This window comes from Phyllostomus discolor, chromosome 1 (genome assembly GCF_004126475.2).
Source record: "Phyllostomus discolor isolate MPI-MPIP mPhyDis1 chromosome 1, mPhyDis1.pri.v3, whole genome shotgun sequence".
In the NCBI taxonomy this organism is placed as follows: Eukaryota; Metazoa; Chordata; class Mammalia; order Chiroptera; family Phyllostomidae; genus Phyllostomus; species Phyllostomus discolor.
Genome location: NC_040903.2, coordinates 3,448,064 through 3,468,629, shown reverse-complemented (window position 1 = coordinate 3,468,629; position 20,566 = coordinate 3,448,064). Strand labels below are relative to the sequence as shown.

The window sequence follows — 20,566 nt, the reverse complement described above, 5'->3', positions numbered from 1 at the left end:
AAGATACAAAACTCAGACTTCAAAAATGACCCTCTCTGTAGAGGGCAGGGTTGACCAGATGTCTATGTACTATAATATTTTCTAACACTTCACTGTGAAAATTTGCAAACATACAGCAAAGTTGAAGGGGTTTTATAGCCAATGCCCATCCATATCCACCCTCCACATTCTACAATTAACATTCACCAAGCTTACTTAATGAAACACCTATTCTGTTCATCCATCAACCCATCTTTTTATGCATTTTTATAGTAAATCGCAAATATCTGTACACTTACCCCAATTGTTTCAGCACAGAGATTTGTCTATGATTTTTCTGTTGCTGTAAAAGCACATACATTGAAATGCACAAACCTCACGTTTTCAGTTGTGTTTTTAGAAGTGCATCCACCTGTGTCACGTGAGCACCCACCGAGATATACAATATTACTGTCACCTGGAAGTCCCCTGTCACCCCTTACCAGCCAGAACTCAGCTGTGCCGACCCCGCCATCCTCCACGGACTAGAGTTGCCTGCTCTAGAGCTTAACAGAGATGAGACCATGTGATAGTCCTTGTATGCGGCTTCATAGTATTGTGCATAATGATTTGCATCACAATGTTTTGGGGGTTTATCCGTGTCGTTACCCACCAGCACTTTTTCCTTGTCACTGATGAATTATATTCCATCCTATCAGCCCAGTGATTTCCATCCTTGTGCCCCAAGAATTTCTAAGTCAGGCAATGCCTGACTATCCAGGGGCACGGACCTCTTTTCCCTTAGATTGCCCCCCAACATGACAACAGCCAACACAACAATAGCCGTCCAGTGTGAACAAATCAAAATCATACCTCTTTTTTTAATCAAATTGGCCAAAAAGAAATTTTTTGGCGTGCCGCAGAATTTTAGTAGTCTGTGTGGCGTGAGATGAAAAGGGTCGGCAGTCGCTGCGTGAACACGTTACAGTTTGTGAGTCCGTCTTCATCACCATGGACTCCACGACTGCTTCTAGCGTTTGCGATTTTGCAAAAAGTTGCTGTGACAATTTCTAGTCTTTTTGGTGAATACACGGTTTCATTTCTCACGGGTTAATATCCGGAATTGGCATTGCTCGGTACAGAGTAGGTGTTTGTTTAGTTTTGCACGAAACTGCCACAAGGCTCTGCAGCGTGGCGGCCCTGTTTCACGCCCCCGCCGCGGCCGCCGCCTGCTGCACACCCCCACCGACATATGGTGCCGCCGGTGTTTTCCGCTGTAGGCGTTCCGGGTGTTTCGTAGTGTCTCCCTGTGGCTTTAATTAGCATTTCCCTAACGAGAAATGGCGGCGCACAGTTTTTCATGTGCTTAATGACCGGTCATACATCATCATTTGTGCAGTTGCTGTTCAAAACTTATTGCCGTTTTTAAAAATTGGGTGGTGTTATTGTTATTCAGGTGTGGGCTATATATATTTGGTTACCAGTCCTGTGTCAGATCTGAGACTGTTCTCTGCGAAGCTCTGGCTCACCCATTAATGTTATTAGTGGTGTGTTTGGGTGCGCAGGCCTTTTACATTTTGATGAGGTCTAATTTACTGAATTTTCCCTTTCACGGTTATTGCTTTACGTGACTTGTGTAAGCAAACTTGCCTCCAGAAAATATGCTCAAGTCACAAAGATACTTTCCTATGTTTACTTTATAAAAGCTTTATGGATTAGTTTATAGTTTTGGAATTAAATTTTTTTTAAGTATATTCTTTTTTTAAGATTTTATTTAGTTATTTTTTAGAGAGGGAAGGGAGGGAGAAAGAGAGAGAGAAACATCAATGTGCGGTTGCTGGGGGTCATGGCCTGCAACCCAGATATGTACCCTGACTGGGAATCGAACCTGCGATGCTTTGGTTCAAAGCCCGTGCTCAATCCACTGAGCTACGCCAGCCAGGGCTGCATACCCGTTTCTTGAAAAGGCTTTCCTGTGCATGTCAGACCACGTTGGGGACTCTGTGAGGAGTCGGCACCTTGAGCTCTTGGGAGCTCCCCTTCTGGGCCCTGTCCCTGTCCCGTTGACCTTACCTGCTCATCCAAGTGCCAGACTGCCATAATTTACAGTCAGCCTTGAGATCGGGCAGCGTAAATCCTCCAACTCTATTCTTTTCCGAGATGGTTTGGGTGTTCTAGGTCTTTGGATTTGCATACACGTTTTGGAATTTCGTGTCAATTTCTAAAATAAAATAGACAGGTGGGATTATAATTGGGATTACATTGGCTTTATATATCAATTTGAATACAATTGGTATCTTAACAGCACTGCGGCTTCTAATGGACAAACATGGCATATCTCTCTATTTTTCCTTCACTTATTATTGGAGATTCTTTCATTTATTTTAGCAATGCTTTGTAATTTTATGGGCAGGGTCTTTGCCCTTGTTTTGTATTAATTTTTTCCTTAAATAGTTTATGAGGGGTTTGGGGGGGGTCACTATTTTAATGGAATTGTTTTTAATTTAATATTAATTGTTTATTGCTAGATATAAAAATACAATTGACCTTTGTATCATGTATTCTGAAACCTTGCTAATTAATTTATTAGTTGTGATAGTTATCTTGTAGTTTCTGTAGTTATTTTAGGACTTGTTTTTAGATCTTATGCTAGTTTTACAAAACAAGTTGAGGCAATTTTCTCCTCTATTTTCTGAAAGACCATGTGACACTGGTGTCACCTCTTTAAATGCTTGATAGGATTTACGAGCGTGAATGAAACCTTTTGGGTAAGGGGTTCATTGGGGAAAGGCTTTTGACAACAAAGATCAATTTCTTTTTAAAAAGATTTTATTTATTTATTTTCAGTGAGAGGGGAAGGAAAGGGAGGGAGAAAGAGAGCAATATCAGTGTGTGGAGAGATACATCAATCGGTTGCCTCCTGGGTGCCCCCAACTGGGGACCTGGCCCGAGACCCAGGCAGTGTCCTGACCAGGACTGGGAATCAAACCGGTGACCTTTTGCTTCTCAGGCTGGTACTGAATCCACTGGGCCATACCATTCAGGGCTAATTTCTTTAATAGATGTGAGTCTATTCAGATATTCAGATATTCTTATGTGAATTTTGGTAAATTGTAATTTTCAGGAATTGAATTTTCAGAAATTCAACGAAATTTCTTTAGGTTGCCAGATTTGTTGGCATAAAGTAATTTCTAATATTCTCATGACCTTTAAATTTCTGTAACATCTATTAATTATAACTTCTCTTTCATTTTGATATTAGAAATTGTGTTCTTGTTCCTAATTTCTTGCTCAGTTTATATATTCTTAGATTTTCACAATGAAGCCATAGGTAATATTATTTTAGACATTTAAAAAATATACGTTTTTTAAGCTATAAAGTTTCTTCTAAGTACGATTTTAGCTACATTCCACAAACTTTAAGTATTGTATTTTTATTGATAATATTTTCTAATTTCTCTTGGACTCATGCGTTAATTAGGCATGTGTTTTTCAATTTCTGAATATTTGTGTTTTCCCCCCTAAACTTACTGTATTTATTCCCTTTCTTTCTTGAAGACTGTTTCTGCCAGGCACAGGTTACTGGGTGGACTCTTTTTTTCCTCACACTTTACAGATTCTGTACCCCTGTCACCCGGTCGCCGTAGTTTCTGACGACAAGTCATGAAACCGAACCATTATTACGGGCCGCCAGGTACCACATTTGTCTCTCTGCTTCTAAGATTTTTCCGGCCGTCATTGACTTCAGCCACTTGACTGTGGTGTGCGTAGGCGGGAGTTCCTGTTTAAAGAGTATCTCTCTCTCACTCTGCGTAGACTGTGTCTCACTGGCTGGTGCCGCGTTGCCCTTTATAACAGCGGCTTAGTCATAGCATCAGGCTGTGCTAATGTCCTTCCTGCTAATTCCAGCGTCTGAGTCACTGAAAAGGGTCACATTTTCCCACTTTTTATAGGTTGAGCCGTTTTAGTAGTTACATCCTGGAGGTGGTGAGTATTTTGTCGTAGAGACTTTGGATTCTGTTGTATTGTTTTGGAAATGCACTTCTAACAAGCAGTGAACTTGGTTGGACTTAGGCTGCCTATTCTGCCCCTGGGCAGGCGCACAGACCTCGGTCACCTGCTTTTCCCTCCCTGCCGGATTCCTTACGCTGATCCATGGGGGCCAGCAAGAGTTTTGGGCAGAGCTCGTGGGCGGCTGGAGGCCCCTCATCCCCACACTTCCCAGCCAGTGCAGCCTAGAGAGTTCAGGAAGTTTGCCTACAATCTCGAGGTTAGCCGCCGAGCTTCAACAACAACCACGGACTACTTTTTTAAATATATTTTATTGATTATGCTATTACAGTTGTCCCATTTTCCCCCCTTCACTCCCCTCCACCTGTACCCCCCCCTCTCCCACCCCTATCCCCCCCTTTAGTCATCTCATGTGTCATACTTATAAGTTCTTTAGCTTCTACATTTCCCATACTGTTCTTACCCTCCCCCTATCTATTTTCAACCTACATTCTATGCTACTTATTCTCTGTACCTTTTCCCCTTCTCTCCTCCTCCCACCCCCCCTGTTGCTAACCCTCCATGTGACCTCCATTTCTGTGGTCTTTTTCCTGTTCTAGTTGTTTGCTTAGTTTCTTTTGGTTTGCTTTAGGTGTGGTTGTTAATAATTGTGAGTTTGCTGTCCTTTTTACTATACATGTTTTTTCTTTATCTTCTTTTCTTAGATAAGTCCCATCTACTTTCAACTTCTTGGCTGTCCGACTTCCATTCAGATAACTTCTCTGTCAGTTCTGGGTGTTATTCTGGCCTCTAAATGTTGTTGCTCTAATCTTGGTTGTGCGTGGAGGTATGGTGTATCCACCTATGCTCCATCTTGCAGGAAGTCCCACCACGGACCATTTAAAACACCCCACCCGGCCTTCCCCCTTCTGTTGTTCGCCATCCTCAGTGTGAGCATTTCACGACGTAAGGAAGCTCGCTCGATGCCTGTCTTGTAGTCCACAGCAACAAGCGGCTCGTGGACTAGGACTAGAGTGATATGCTTCCCCGTGGAAGACGTGGGAGCATATCACTTTTAACCTCACGTCCTCGACGATTTCGGTCCTGAGTACCTTTGCGTCCTTTTCCGGCTCGCACCGAGTCAGTTAGCAGGCAGCCTCCTCGTTTTTAAGTTGGTTATGTTCTGCCCTCATCCTTGGGCAGGTTTGCCTGCCCTTCCTGCCTACACGTGTACTGCGGTGTGCCTGGTGGTTCGGCTCTCAGAACCTGTTGGTCTGGAGCAAAAATGGGTTAAATGTGGTTATAATGGATCTTTCAAAAAATGCAAGCTGTCTAGAGGCTCCGTTTTTAAGTTCGCTCTGGGGTCCTAGCAATTTCTGACGACTCCCAGATGCATGGGGAACGTGTATACGAACCTCCGGCATTCGGGGTGAAGTTAATTTACTTCATCGCAATGGATCGCAGCGTTGTTCTGATCAGAAGGCCGGGTGATCGCTGCCGCTCACGGTCGGAGCAGAAGTCCACGTGACCGTCACTAACGCCAGGTGGGGGCGAGGAAAGCCCCCCTCCTCCTGTGGAGTGGTTCGGCTTTGCGCTCTGTCTTTGGCAGATTCGCCCTCTGGCATTTATGAATGGTTTTCCAGGAAGACAGGCCATTGTTCCACGGGACAGTAGTCGCCACTATCAGAAGAAAGCGCACGTGAGGGGGCGGACATCTGGGCGCACGTTCGTGCTCCGTAGGGTTGCCCCGGAGTGGAGCGCTGCAGGCGGTCCGCTGACTGTCGCAGGATGTGCTGGCGTTTGTACTGACCCCTTTTTGGGCGGAATGCAGGGGCAGCCGGGTGCGGCGGAGGGATTCGTGTGTGGCGGAGGGATTCGTGCCGGTCTGGTGGAAGCGCCCAGACTCGGGAGTCAGGCCGACTCCTCCAGCGTTAGTTGTGGGTGCTCGGGGACCTAGATGAGCTGCTCTGAAGCCGAAGGTTCTCATCTGGAAAATGGAAAAAGAATGAGGAACTGCAGTGGCAGCTGGGTTTTCCTTTTGTTATTTGTTTATTGGGGGGTTGTTTTTTTACTTCCCTGCTTGCTGTGCAGTCCCCTTTCCCCTGATAACATCCCTTTCCATTGGAGACCGCCTCCCCACTCCCTGTGGCCCAGAGGACTGTCAGTCAGCCTGGTCCCGCCCCCCCCTTGAGATGGGCCTTCACCTTGGCCGAGCCAGCCTCCGGGACCCTATCCTGCTCCACCAGTGCTTGTGCCCGGGGGTGCGTGCACCGCAAGCCCCGCCACGCAGAACCCGTCCCCAGAACCGGAGGCTTGTGTTTTCCCTCCCCAAGCAGGCGCTGTGAGGACGCAGGTGTGTGCTCGTTCACCAGTGTTTGTTCACCAACGTTTGTTCACCGTTGTCCTCAGCAGTTGGTGAGGGTGCAGGTCCGTCTGGAGGAGGAAAAATGAGGCACAGAGCAAAGAAACAGAAATAGTGCATGTATCTTATCCACACGTATACAGTGTTTGTGAACACACACATGTACACACATGCGCTCTAAGCAGCACATGTGCATGTGTACATACATGCACCCCCAGCAGTATACGCACACCTACATATATGTATAGGCACGTAAATGAACCCACTAGACAATGTATAGGTGCATGTGCATATATTGCCCCACACGTACAGGCTGGACACACACACATGTGTGCACAAACATGTTAATGCATTCTCACATAGCAGTATACACACATGCACACACATGTGCCTATCCACACGTGTGCATGTATATACATGCCCACTGCACAATGTATATGCGTGCATACATATAGTATACACAGACATATGTACAAATGGTACAGAAACCATACATGATATATAGTATAAATGACTGTGTGTTATATAAATGAACGAAGAACTTCACAATCAACCAGTCAGCCGGGAAGATCTGGGTGACCGGTTGGCTCCGGTTGTCTCTGGACTAGGGTCCCGAGGCCGACTGCCCACCTCCCCAGAGGCAAGCGTGCATTACTCACACTCGCCCCCCTAGTCCCCGCCCCCACCTCGGGCCCTCCCCCTGATGCGGGAGCCCACCGGCCAGCATTCTGCTCTGCACCAGCACAGTCCAGGCTGCAGTGTCCACTCTGGGTGGACTCGGAAGTGACAGGGCTCCGTGATCTTCTAGGGAGGGAGGAGGAGGCCTTTGGAGAATTTCCTGAGAGGCTGGCCTTCCAAGGTGTCTCTTCTGGAATGCGCAATGGACCCTGTGCTTAAGGAGCCGGAGGGCTGGAGCCAGATGAACGGGGAGTTAATTAACATTCATGGAACCGCCCGAGGCGGTCCTGCTCCTACGGCAGCGGCAAGCGGCACTGAGCTACACGCTGGTAGTCCTTCGTGTTCCTCGAACGGGGGGGGGGGGGGGGGGGGGGGGGGGGGGGGTCCTGGGTGAGGCACAGCAGGGACGCGAGGGACATGCAGGTGGCATCCCAGACTCCACACGGCCTTGTTATGTGAGGCCGGTGGTTTCCGCACATGAAGCGTGTCGTTAGCGGTCCCCTCCGCCTTCCAGACTCTCACATCTGCGTGCGCGTGTATGGTGTTGAGGAAAATATTTGATTAATAGCAGACTCAACCAATTCAGGGCCCAGATGCAACACAGCCACTTCTGAATTAAGCAGGGATTAGACTTCGCATATGCGATTATCAGGTGAATGTTCAGAAACGTTAACTTGGGTTTTTTTTCTCTTAAAAATAATAGTCTTTCGAATCTTGGTCATGTTTCAAGTTGCCGGCCTCCGGAGATGGTGGCACAGGAGCAGCGCACGGCGGGACTTGTGGTCGGACGGGAAATGTTTACAGCCGGGGGTTCTAGGGGGCTGTGTGTGCTGAGACCCGCGAGGCTACGGAGCCGACGGGGTTGCAGGCCGGCAGGGGAACAGACAAGCAGCAAACAGTAAACAGAGAGGGTGTTTCAGCAGCGATGGTCGCCCTGCAGGCGAGGAGAGTGCAGTGACAGGGAGCCGGGCGGGTGGGGGCCGGGGGACGGGGCTGCTGCTCGGGCGGGGGGGGGGGGGGGGGGGGGAGGGACTGCTGCTCTCCTCCGGGGAGAGGGAACAGAGAAGGCCTCCTTGAGGAGGAAGTGTTCAAGCCAGCCTTAACTGTGAAGAGGGACACGACCATGTGAAGATCTGGGGGAGAGACCACCGTAGACAGAAGGGGCAGCAGATGCAAAGGCCCTGCGGCAGGCACAGCGTTAGTGATGGGACTGGGGCACTGTGTCTGCCCAAACGGGGCTTCGGAATACAAGGTCTGTTGGGAAAAAGTCCAGCCATTGTGCTACAACAAGAAGGTTTTGAGTGACATGGATGTCACCTGGCAGCCAAGGAGAGGGGACTGGAATGTGCATGTCAGAACAATGACGACCTCACTGCACTAGTCATGGGGGGCAGTAGATGCCATTGAGCGAGCATGTGTACTGTGTGGTTGTCGCATTCAAAATGACTGAGTGAGTAGGGAATGAATCTGCATCAGGTTTTTATGTTAAACTTGAACATTCCTCTGTGGAAACTATTTGGATGATTCAGAAGACTGTAGCTTGTGGGCAACTGGTGATTGGTAGCTTCATCACGTCCACTACATATCCACTTATGTATCACGTCTCGTGCGGAGGTTTTTTGGTGAAACACCAATCACCTAGGTGACTCAGCCCCCTATAGCCCAGATTTGGTGCCCTGGGACTTCTGGCTTTTTGCAAAACTAAAATCACCTTTTAGAGGGAAGAGATTTTCAGACTGTCGATGAGATTCAGGAAAACACGGCGGGGGCAGCAGATGCGACTTGGAGAACTGTGTGAGGTCCCAAGGGGCCTTCTTGGAAGGAGACTGAGGCGTCATTGTCCCATGAACAATGTTTCTTGTATCTTCTTCAGTAAATGTCTCTTTTTCTATTACCTGGCTGGATACCTTCTGGACAGACCTCGTACATGGTCGGTCCAGAAGGACCAAAACGCATGAGTCCGTCGGTCTACAGCACGACAGTTGGAAAGCCCATGCTGCAACTCTGACAGCGCTGAGCTGGAATTTCCGGCCCGGGGAAGGGACTCTGGGAGAGCGTCCTGCCTCTTGGAGCCTGCAGAGTGAGCCATTGTGCAAGAGTCCCTTTAAAGATTTTATTTATTTATTTTTAGAGAGGAAAGAGGAGGGAATAGAGAGAGAGAGAGAAATATCAATGTACGGTTGCTGGGGGCCATGGCCTGCAACCCAGGCATGTTCTCTGACAGGGAATCGAACCTGTGACACGTTGGTTTTGGCAGCCCGCACTCAAGTCCACTGAGCTACGCCAGCCAGGGCTAAGAGTCCCTTTAGAGTTCCGAGACACGATGCTTACGCTCGGGAGCCTTGATTGTGCATGCAGACGGCCTTCACAAAGGGACGGGATTCATTTCGTTTCAATGAATATTATTCATTTTGTATTAATTAGGTGTGTTGGGCTTGAGGGCGTATGTTGGAGGAATTTGCTGGCTCCCGGGATCGCTCATAAGAGCTAGCTGTCACGGGAAATGCAGGCTGCTCGTGAATGCTTTTCCGGCCCTCGGCCAGAGCCGCTGGCCCGGTGCTGACCGGTGTGTGGCGGACTTCATCATCGCTCAAGGTGCGTTTCCTCCCGCCGCGTTCCCATGATGAGAGTCGCTGCGTCCTCCGGACAGGCCTTCCCAGGCCCTCTCACGGCAGTGCGGCTCGGACCTCCCCTCAACCCTGGCGATGCGTTCCCAGCCCCGAGGGCAGCAAAACAGCAGGGCGGCCTGGGCCCTGTCCCAGCGGCCCCTTCAGTGTTCCCGGCACCGTGGCCTCGCTATGGGCTCCAGAAGGGACCCGAGTATGTGTGTGTGATGTGTGGTGTGTGAGATAGAGAGAGAGAGCACACTGGCATGAATGCATCATAAAGCCCACAGTCACCTCTTGGAAGGGCCTACAACGCCGCCTCCACCCTGCTCCCAGCGAGAGCCCCTCTCTTCCTCAAGCCTCACACGTCCCATGCTGGCGGTTTTTCCTTATGCGTTCATTCCCAGTTGTGTGCCCCAGGGGGTCGGCTTTTTAAAAGGGATCCCCAGCACCCATCAGGACAGAAGCCAACTGTATGAGTGTGTTGACGCTGCCATGACGAAACCCAGCGGAGTGGACAGGCAGAGGTGGGGGTTTGCACGGTGGGATCGCTGTCCCCGAGCTGGCACCGGAGGCCGGGCACCGGTGGGTGTGAAGAGCTGGGCTGCTTTGGGAGCCTCGGTCCCGGGGTTGTGTGGATGGCCGTCTCCCCCTGTGTCCCCAACGCCGCCTTTACTCTGTGTGTGCGTCTCACAGTTCCCCGTTTTTACGTGGACACCAGTCACACAGGTGGGACTAGGGCCCACCCCGAATGACCCTGTTTTAACTGAGGTTAGCTCTTCGGAGACCCTCTCTCAATACGGTCACACTCTGGGGTGCCCCCCACCCCCGGTTTAGGGCTTCACCTTCGGGGTTTGGAAATGCAGTTCGGCCCACAACACCCCCTCTTAAATATGTCCTGTCAGGCATCTGTCACCTGCCCTGTCTCACCTCTGTCTCCTCTCCTTTTTGCCACGACCTCCACGATGCCTGCCGTGCTGCTGCAGGGGAACGGCAGGGACCCTCGCCCGGCGAGGCCGGAGCTCGGGGACCAGGGGTCAGTGGGGTGGCTGTGCTGTTCCCAGCGGCCCCAGGAGAGGTCGGCGTGGCTCGGAGTGTAGCTGGGACATGCCCTGAGGGATGCTCCCCGTGGTGCTGCCCTTCTATGTGCGGACGGAGAACAGTTTAGAATCAACTGCCTAGCAGTTTGAGCACTTTGGGGGACAGTGGGGGAAAGCCAGGGTGCCCAGCACGGATGCCTCGGTGGCTCCCTGGGCCCATGGGAAGTAGAGTTCAGGTGCCGACTTCCGATCCTGGCTGGCTCATTGCCAGATGTACCCGTCAGGGTTCTCCAGAGCCGCAGAGCTAACAGGATGTGTGCACATACGCCCTGGATGTGGAGGATGGCTCTCCGGGCTAGCGACCAGGAAGAGCTGGTGTGGCAGCTCAGGCCTTGCGGCTGTCCGCTGCAGAATTCCCTCCTGGCAGGGGCGGTTGGTCTTTGTTCTCTGCGGGCCATCAACTGCTTGGGTGAGGCCCACCCGTGCTGCCGACCACACGTCTGGGCACCGTGGCCCAGCCACGCTGACGTCTAAAATTAACCGTCACCCCAGACAATCGGGAGCTGGTTCCTGAGGTCCTTCTTCCGCCACTTCTGCCCATCTCTATAATGTTCTCTGCTCTGGCCTTCAGAACGTGTATGAGTGGTCATCATGGGCACAGTCGTAACAAATAACCCAGTGAGTGCTTGCCATGCGGCCGTCCTAACTACCTGTTAGGGTCAGTACTACTCCTATCCCCCTTTCACAGGTGAGAAAACTGCAGATGCATGCCACACGCTCACGCGTGTCCCGTCGCTCTGCTCCCAGCAGGGCTGGGCCCCTCCCCGTAACGCCCTGCTTCCCCTCTCCTGCGCCTGCGTCAGCGCCGCACCTCGGAGAAACAGCTCACTGCAGCCTCCCCCACGAGGCCTTCCCCTAACGCCGTTTGCAGGTTCAGGTCCCTCCCCTGCGGCCCCTGAGCCCCACGTGCTCTCCGCCCTCTCCTGGGGAGCAGCGACCCGTTCACTCACTCAGCCAGCTTCCGGCGTCAGCGAGACGCCTGCCCCCTGCCAGGTGCTGTCCTGTCACCGCGGGCGGGGCAGTGAAGAACTCGGAGAAAAGCCCCCATTATCAGGGGGTTTACAGCCCAGTGGGGGACACGGACAGTGGGGTAACAAATAAGCCAAGACGCGTGTGCGGTGGCAGGAGCTGCTCAGGGTGACAGAGGAACAGGCGGCAGGGGGTGGAGGAGGGGTTGGCGCTTTCAACGGCGGGCTCAGCGGTGCTCCCTGTAAGGGGTCTGTGAGCGGAGCCTAAGCAGGTGCAGGCCCAAGGCCAGGGGCACACGGGGAGAGTGGGACAGTCACGGGAGTGGCGCAGAGGCCGGGGTGGGGCGGGGAGTGAGTGGGCAGGGAGGAGAGTAACAGGTGAGAATGGACCGGAGCTGGGGCCCAGCCAGGAGAGCCGGGGACCCACGGGGAGGGTTTTCGCCTCCGAGTGAGTGTCGTCTGTTTATCCCATTAAACCGTGAGTTCCGAGGGGCCTATCACATCCTCGTTGCGGCTGGCATGGTTCCCGGCCCCTGCTGTCATTCAAGAAATGCTTGCCCATCCAAGTGAGTATTTTTCTGAGGCCAACTATTTTTATCTTAATTAAAATTTTTACTTCAAGATAGTTGGTATACAAGCTGATATTGGCTGTTTCAGGTGCACTACAGTGTAGTGATTCGACACTTTTATACCTGCCAGTGTCATCAACCTGATAATTGTAGTAATACCCGTCACTGCGCTAACTTATCCCAGTGTTATTGACGGCGTGCCCCTCCCTCTTTCACTCACCCCACCCCTGCCCTCGGGTGACCACCCTTTGGGTCTCTGTTTCTGTGAGGCCGGCTTTTGCCCACCCCAACGAGATGCCATGGATCAGAGCCCACACGGGCTTTCTGTGCTGTGAAAAATCGCCCTGCACTTTGTGTATCAGATGCGCTCAGCAGCGAGAAGCAGAAAACCTACGTTACCGGGGCTTAAACAAAGAGGGCGTTCCTTTTCTCACCTAAAAAGAAGTGGGAAGGTAGGTGGCTCTGTGATAACAGGTTCTGCATCTCTGAGATGCTCTCGGCCTCATGGTCATAAGGGGCTGCTGCAGCGTCAGACATCACATGCAAGTTCAAGGAAGGAAAGACAAGTGGCAGAGGCTAGAGACGTGGACCATTTGTAGCTGTCCCCTCCTATCCAGAAAGCACAACCTTTCCCAGAAGCCTCTGGCCGACTGGCATAAGCACGGTTGCCTGTGGCTGCAGGTAGTTCCTGGATCGTGTTGCCTCCTTGGGGAAAAGCATCATCCTGCTTCAGAGGGAGCAGAGCGCATGTGCTCTGGCCGTTCACAGTCGCCGTCTGCAGAGACAGCGCTCCTGTCAGCTAGCTTGCGGGTGTTCGAACATGGGACCCAGCATGGCTCCTCTCCTTGGTGACTGTGTTTACTTCTCACCCTGCTCCCCCAAATCGGTCGTTTCCCAGAATCTTACCCCTGCGAACAAGCTAGTGCCCTTTGACATCACACTCCAGCTGTTTACTCATTCGACAGTGTTTGCTGGGTGCGCTCCAGCCGGGGCTGGGGTGGGTGGGCTGAGTCAGATAAGGGGGTGTGGCGCAGGCTGGCCCCGGGAGGGCCCCGGAGGGGCGGTGCTGGCCTTGCACCCACCTCGGTCTGGGGCCCAGCTCAACTCTGGCCTCTCTGATGCTGGGGTCCTCAGAGCCGGCGTGCCTGAGCTGTAAAGTAGGGGTTCGAACCCCGACCACTGAGGTCACTGAGGCTGCAGCCAGCCAGAGGCTGTCCTGAAGGTTCCAGCAAAGAGATCCTCAACTGGCCTACCCATCAGACCCTGCGGGGAGCTTTGGAAAATGCAGAATCCCGGCTCCTCCCGGAGCCCCGGGTGTGACGGCCATCACAAACACTCGGGCTGAGCACCAAGTCCAGCCATAGACCCCCAGGGTGCCGGGATAGGGGGTCTTGGCGCCCTTAACTCCCTGTGGATGCGAGGCCCACCCCCATCTTCTGACGTGCGGCGTGCATGCCACAGGCTGTTCTTTGGGGCAGATTGCCCGAAATCCACGCTAGCTAGCATTTATTCATCTGTCCCCGTAAGTTGTAATTAATAATGATACACCAGTTCCTAAGTGAATTAGACTAATGAGGAATGTTAATTGGGTGCTTGCTTTCGCAGCTCGGGTGGCTTTGGCCACATTACCCCTTCTCCGCCTCATTAGCTGTGCTTTCTGGTGGAAAGGCTCTGGGCCGCCCGGCTGAGGCGTGGGGGTGCCTCTGGGGGCCCACCTCTCCTGTGGTAACGTGGAGCGTCTCCCGGGCCTGCTCATCTCCTGGGCCTGAAATGCTGCTTGGTCTGCAGGTCCCTCCATCACGGGGTTGCCGTGGGATTCGATCTGGGAGGAAGAGAAGCCCCGCCCCCCTGCACAGTGAACCGGAGGCAGGGAGCCCCCCCCCCCGCTGCTGGAGGCCCTGCAGGCCTGGGGGACCCGTATAAATGACACTCCAGTTCTCCAGCTGCTGGCTTCTCTCTCTCTCGACTTGTGAATCCAGACTGCTGAGCTCTGTCCCACGTCCTGCACCCACTGCCCTTTCTAGGCTTGGATGGAAGTCGGACTGTGACGCTCTCTTCGGATATCATTAGTACCACTTCGAAAGCTGGAATTCTTACTCGAGTTTGAAGGGACTCTTCCAGTTCCTCCCCATCTCTGAGCTGCGGTGGGGTCGCCCTCCTCCGGCCCCTCCCCGGGAGGTGAGAGCCACCCAGGCGTCATTACCACCTACAAGAATCAGGGACTCGGAACCAGGGCGTCTTGCAGGCATGGGAGGAAGCGTCACCGGTGGAAAGTGGGGGCTGGGGAGGCAGAGCCGGGGTTTGAGCCCTGAGTCGAGGGGGAGGCACGAATTCCTCCAGAGGGACACCTCTGGCCACGCGTCCTCCTGCCCTGCCCCCGGCTGCCCACAGCGAGGGAGCCACTCGAAAGTCAGACCGTGCTGGGCTTGAGTCTCTGCCCCGCTCCTCAACAGCTTGTGGAGCTCTGGGCAAGTTCATGGGCCCCTTGGGGCTGCCGCCTCCTCGTCCCCGAGGGAAGAGGAAGCTTTATTCCTAAGGGTCTCTCGGGGATTGAGTGAGCGGATGAAGGAGACAGTGTGCTCAGCGTCTGGCCTGAGGAAAGCACGCAGTCCACGGAGCCACCGTCACCGCTGTCACCGCCCTCTGACTTCTCCTTGGTTCCCACCTTGGCTGAGGGCCTTTGTTTAGGCTTTTGCAGGAGCAGCTCCCGGACGAGGACTCGAGTGCAGGGCACAGGAGTGGTGGGCACATGGAGACAGGTGTGCAGTGGGTCAGGTGTGCAGTGGGTCAGGTGTGCAGACGAGCCGGAAGGCTGCCTGTGAGGGGAGTGCCACCGAGCCGGTTACCCCGTGGGCACACTCTGACTCTGGGGGCCCCAGACTTACCCCGCTGGATGGCCGAGAGGCCTGGAGTGTAGTGGCCCGACTCCCAGCAGGGGTCAGGTTTTGCTCTTTTGGCCTCAATTAACCCTCCAGCCCTGCCGGCCTGTTTCACAACAACGGAGTGGGCTCCCTGGCCTGAGGGCAGGGCTGGCTCCTCCTCCAGCACCGAGTACTGGCCGAGATCAGGGGTCAATATCTGACAAGCAGGCAAATCTGACGCCACCGCTCCACGTCACAGGTGCGGGGAGCTGGGGGCGTGGCCAGAGCTGCTCCTCCGTCGGCAGGTTTCAGAACAGAGACTTGAACCCCGACGCAGAGATGCAGCGAGGGCTGATCTTTTTTTTCTTGTTTACCGTTGGCCTGAACGTTCTCCCCGTTGCTGTCACTCAGGTATGCATCGTGCAGAAGCGAGACACGAAGAAGATGTACGCGATGAAGTACATGAACAAGCAGAAATGCATCGAGAGGGATGAGGTGCGCAACGTGTTCCGGGAACTGCAGATCATGCAGGGGCTGGAGCACCCCTTCCTGGTCAACCTGTGGTGAGTGCCCCGCCCCGGCAGCCTGCGAAACCCCGCCCCCAGTCTGTGAAAACCCCGCCCCCCAGTCTGCAAAACCCCGCCCCAGACGAGCCCCAGGCCATCAGGGCTCTGCCGGGAGGAGTCCTCTGGGCTGCGAAGAGAAAGGAGCGGGCTTTTCTGGGCTCAAACATTCTTGTGGATACTTTGCAGAGTATATTTCCTCTTTATTTTTTTAATGTACTTGATATAATACACTAAATCTATATTTGTTAAGATTATATTTATTTATTTTTTTAGAGAGGGAAGGGAGGGAAGGGAGGGAGAAAGAGAGAGAGAGAGAAACATCAATGTGCGGTTGCTGGGGGCCGTGGCCTGCAACCCAGGCATGTGCCCTGACTGGGAATCGAACCTGCGACACTTTGGTTCGCAGCCCGCGCTCAATCCACTGAGCTACGCCAGCCAGGGCTTGCAGAGTATGTTTTCTGATGAGTAGTTTTTAAAGTACATTTTCGGATGAAATCTTTAAACACGTGCTCCATTTAAATTTTAATTCCGTTTTCTGACCCGATGGGTTAGAGTTGGAGGTGAGTCTAGAGGAGGTTTTGTCCGTCCGAGGACACGTGGAGTGCGGTAGGACAATGCCAGGTGCAGGCTCTGTGCGGGACTTGTTAGAGAATCACACCCGTCCTGCCGATGGTAAGGAGGACTCGGGGCGGCTGCCCAGTGTGGGCACCCTGAACTCCCAGTGCTGAATCCAGCCCACACGGCCTGCGGGATCCATGGTCTGGAACCTTCTCTCCATCCCATCCCTAGTTACCATCTCTGTTTTAAATCTACACCCCAGAAACGCCACGCTGCGGGTGGTTCTCGGCCCCGGGGCCTCTGCACGAGACAGAGGTCCCAAGGTCAGGAGTTCCTCTTCCCGGAACTCCTGCCTGCCCGGCTCCCCAGCTTCTGCTAACCACACCCCGAGTGTGCCTTCCGTGCAGCTTACGGAGGACGCAGGCCAGGAGCCTTCCGGAGCCAGGGCTGCTCCTTGGATCCTTGTTTCTGGGAGTCTAATGCCGCCTGAGACACGCTGGAGGCTCTGACGGAGTGTCTCCGGAGCTGGGTGTTGTTGCAGGGACAGGCCAGACTATTCTAGGAAACAAGTCTGCTTCCTTCTGGCCTCCGTGGACTGATCACTGATTGATCTTAAGAGTGTCCGAGGGGACCCGATGGGAAAGTCTAGTCTGGGCCGTTTTCCCGATGTCACCGGTCATTGCGACTGCTCTCCGTAGAAGCACCCTGAACAGCGGGCGAGGACGAGGAGGGACACAGGTCGTCCCGCCTGGGGAGACCCAGGGGTGCCTGGCAGGTGCCGCAGCCTCGGGCGTTCCCACGGGGAAACCCATCTGTGTGTTAGTAGAGTCTGGGGAGGAAGGGCAAGTTCGTCATGTCCCTGGAAGAAACCCAAGCACTGCAGCTGTTTGAGGGAAATAAACCCCTTCCTAGTTTCACTGCTGTGCAGGGGGGCTTTTTAAAGTAAACTTCTAACCAGGGAGGCAACATCCACTCATTACAAAATTCAGAAAACGAAACACCTAAGAAGGTGACAGTGACCCAGAACCCTCCCACCCCTGGATTACTGCAGTGTTGACATAAAAGCACACGGAACACTTTATTCCCTGCTTTTTCAAACTAATGGCTTGGTAGGAGTGTTATCTCATTGTTGCAAACTTTTTTTAAAAGTATATTTTATTGATTATATTATTATAGTTTTCCCAATCCCCCTCCTTTTCCCCTCCACCTTGCACTCCACAAACCCCAGCCTTCCCCCCGCCCACTTAGTTCATGTCCCTGGGTTGAACATGTAAATTCTTTGACTTCTGTTTCCTATACTATTCTTAACCTCTCCCTTTCTTTTTCATGCCTACCAATTATGCTTCTTATTCCCTGTACCTTTCCCCCACCATTCTCCCCTGCCGTCCCCACTGAAAACCCTCCATGTGATCTCCATTTCTGTGATTCTGTTCCTGTTCTACTTGTTTGCTTAGTTGTTTTGTGTGTGTTTTTTTAGGTTCAGTTGTTGATAGTTGTGAGTTTGTTGTCATTTTATTTTTATCTTTTTCTATTTCTTATATAAGTCCTTTTAACATTTCATATAATGCAGGCTTGGCAATGATGAACTCCTTTAACTTGACCTTATCTGGGAAGCACTTCATCTGCCCTTCCATTCTAAATGATAGCTTTGCTGGGTAGAGTAATCTTGGATGTAGGTCCTTGCCTTTCATGATTTGGAATACTTCTTTCCAGCCCCTTCTTGCCTGAAAGGTTTTTTTTTGATAAATCAGCTGATAGTCTTATGGGAACTCCTTTGTAGGTAACTGTCTCCTTTCCTCTTTCTGCTCTTAAGATTCTCTCTTTATCTTTAATCTCGGGTAACTTGATGGTGTGCCTTGGTGCGTTCCTCTTTGGGTCCAACTTCTTTGGGACTCTCGGGGCTTCCTGGACTTCCTGGAAGTCTATTTCCTTCACCACATTGGGAAAGTTCTCCTTCATTATATGTTCCAATAAGTTTTCAATTTCTTGCTCTTGCTCTTCTCCTTCTGGCACCCCTGTGATTCGGATGTTGTAATGTTTAAAGTTGTCCCAGAGTTTCCTAAACCTCTCCTCATTTTTTTGAATTCTCGTTTCTTCATTCTGTTCCGGTTGGATGTTTATTTCTTCCTTTTATTCCGAATCATTGATTTGAGTCCCGGTTCCCTTCCCTTCATTGTTGGTTCCCTGTATATTTTGCTTTATTTCACTTTGGGCTCCTTCATTCCATGACCATACTCAACCATTTCTGTGAGCATCCTGACCACCAGTGTTTCGAACTCTGCATCCGATAGGTTGGCTGTCTCTTTGTCGCTTAGCTCTTTTTCTGAAGTTTTGATCTGTTCTTTCATTTGGGCCATATTTCTGTGTCTTGGCTCCCTTGTTATGTTGTAGGGGGCGGGGCCTTAGGTGTTCACCCAAGCGGGGCAACCCTCCTTGCTGTGTTGTGGTGCTGTCGGTCTGGTGACTGTTTCTTTAACTCCTTGGTTGCTGGAGTTCCACGCAGTTTAATTTTCTGGCACTTTTGGCTGTTTATTGCTTTTAGAGTGGTTGTCATCTTCCTTTTGGTTGTGCGAGGAAGCGAAGGGTTTCTACCCACACCTCCATCTTGGCTGGAACTCTTGGAATCATTGTTGCAAACTTTTGGCAAATCCTCTTTCATGGCTACGGAACGTTCTACTTGTAGGAGTTCCGTGAGCTAGCGAACTGTAGTCCCGTCACAGAGGTTATGTCGGACTGTTTGTGACGATCTTGCCAGTGTAAGCAATGCTGAGCTGGAGATCTGTGAGCCTGCACTTTCCCGGGGGAGGCTCCTCAGAGTGGGCGAGGGGGCCGGATGCGTGTCTGGGCTGAGACACGTGCTGAAGGAGGGGACTGTGTCGGAGCGGTCCCTCCGTGGGCAGCGGTGTTGGGTGTTTCGCTCACGGTCTCCAAGACGCCAGCCGATGAATGACAGACGTGCCTACGTTCCGTGAAAGTGCGGGTGGGTGAGTGAGACCCTCTGCAATGTTGGCCCTGGATGGAGTGATGTTTCCGTGGCCAGCAAGGGGGGGCACCTGCTGCTTGATTTGGGACACGTGTGTATTCACATATGTGTTGTAATGGGTGGACAGTAGGTGGGTGACAGATGGATGACAGATGGGTGATAGGAGACAGTGCCTCTTCAAGGGACAGGTGACAGTGAGTCCTCGATCCACGGGCTGCAGCGAGTGCTCCGCACAGGGCAGGATTGTGTAGGGGACAAAAACTTCAACGTGCTTCAGCGCAGAGGGGAGTGTCCGGGCTTCGTGACTAGAGAGGGAGTTCGGCCGACTTGGTCTCCGGGCCCAGCTGTCGTCCGTGAGTTTGTTTCAGGGCCAAGCCGCGTGCTGACCGCTGGCCGCCCCCGCATCTTCTCCGGGCCTGGCTGCCCCAGCAGAGACCGAAGGGGTCAGACCTGGCTTGGGTCATGTGCCCACCCAGGGGCAGTGGGGGAAGGGCTGAAGGTCGGTCCCACCTGAGTCCCAGGGACAGAGAATGAGGGAGGGGAACTCCAAAGGGAGGCTGGGAGTGTTTCCAGGAACGGGCGGAGGCTGCGCTGGCCACGCGATCGGCACCTGCTCCCCACGCACGCTGTCCTGCTCTGCAGGCTTCCTGGCCGCCCTGCGGGGTGGGGGCCTGGGGTTCCCTCGCTCGGGGGCAAAGCAGGGCCCTGAGCAGCCACGTGGCCTGCCTGAGCCGGCTGTGCTGTGACCACACTCAGACCGCCCCTGGGGCCCAAGGCCTCCAGTGCTTGTGGGGAAGTGACTCCTGACACTTGTTTGTCTTTGATTGGCATCACCTTGAACTTCTCAGTCCCCTAACAGCCTCTTTGCTTTCCTGTTCCATCCTAACATGATCGTCCCCATTTTACAGATGGGGCAACTGAGTCATACCACTAGTCAGTGGAGGAGATGGAACGGGAACCCAGGCTGTCCGGCTTCATGGCCCCCACCCCTGCACGAGCCCTGCAGGCTGGGCTCCTGTTGGCTGCCTCTCCCCCACCCCCCGCCCCCCACCCTGGGGGATGGGAGCACAGTGAGAAATTGCTTGCCGGGCTCTAAGGACACCAGCGCCTTGTATTAATCACCTGCCAGCTCCGCACGTCCTTGCGTGGCGGGTGAGGGACCGGACTACAGCCTTGGGAACGCTGGCTCAGCACCTTCTCGCTCCCGTTTTTGCTGACGGGCTCCGTGGCGGGCCGGGCGGGGGCGAGGCAAAGGCTGGGCACGGGTTGGTTTCCAGACCGATTTGCCTCTAAAGAGTGAGCGATGGCTGCCCCCAAGCCTGGGGTGGTTCCAAGTTGGCTCGTGGAGAGACGTATTTTCACCTGTT

The 20,566-nt window shown here is 52.8% G+C and overlaps 1 protein-coding gene across 2 annotated transcripts in view; it reads left to right on the top strand.

Moving 5' to 3' along the window:
- STK32B (serine/threonine kinase 32B) overlaps window positions 1–20,566 on the top strand; it is a 132,706-nt gene that overhangs the window by 34,428 nt on the left and 77,712 nt on the right. For both annotated transcript variants that reach the window (XM_036018702.1, XM_028507371.2), the window contains one exon: window positions 15,504–15,655. In XM_036018702.1, the coding sequence (XP_035874595.1) occupies window positions 15,537–15,655 (119 nt within the window). In that variant the 5' untranslated portion in view covers window positions 15,504–15,536. The remainder of the gene's footprint in view (window positions 1–15,503; window positions 15,656–20,566) is intronic.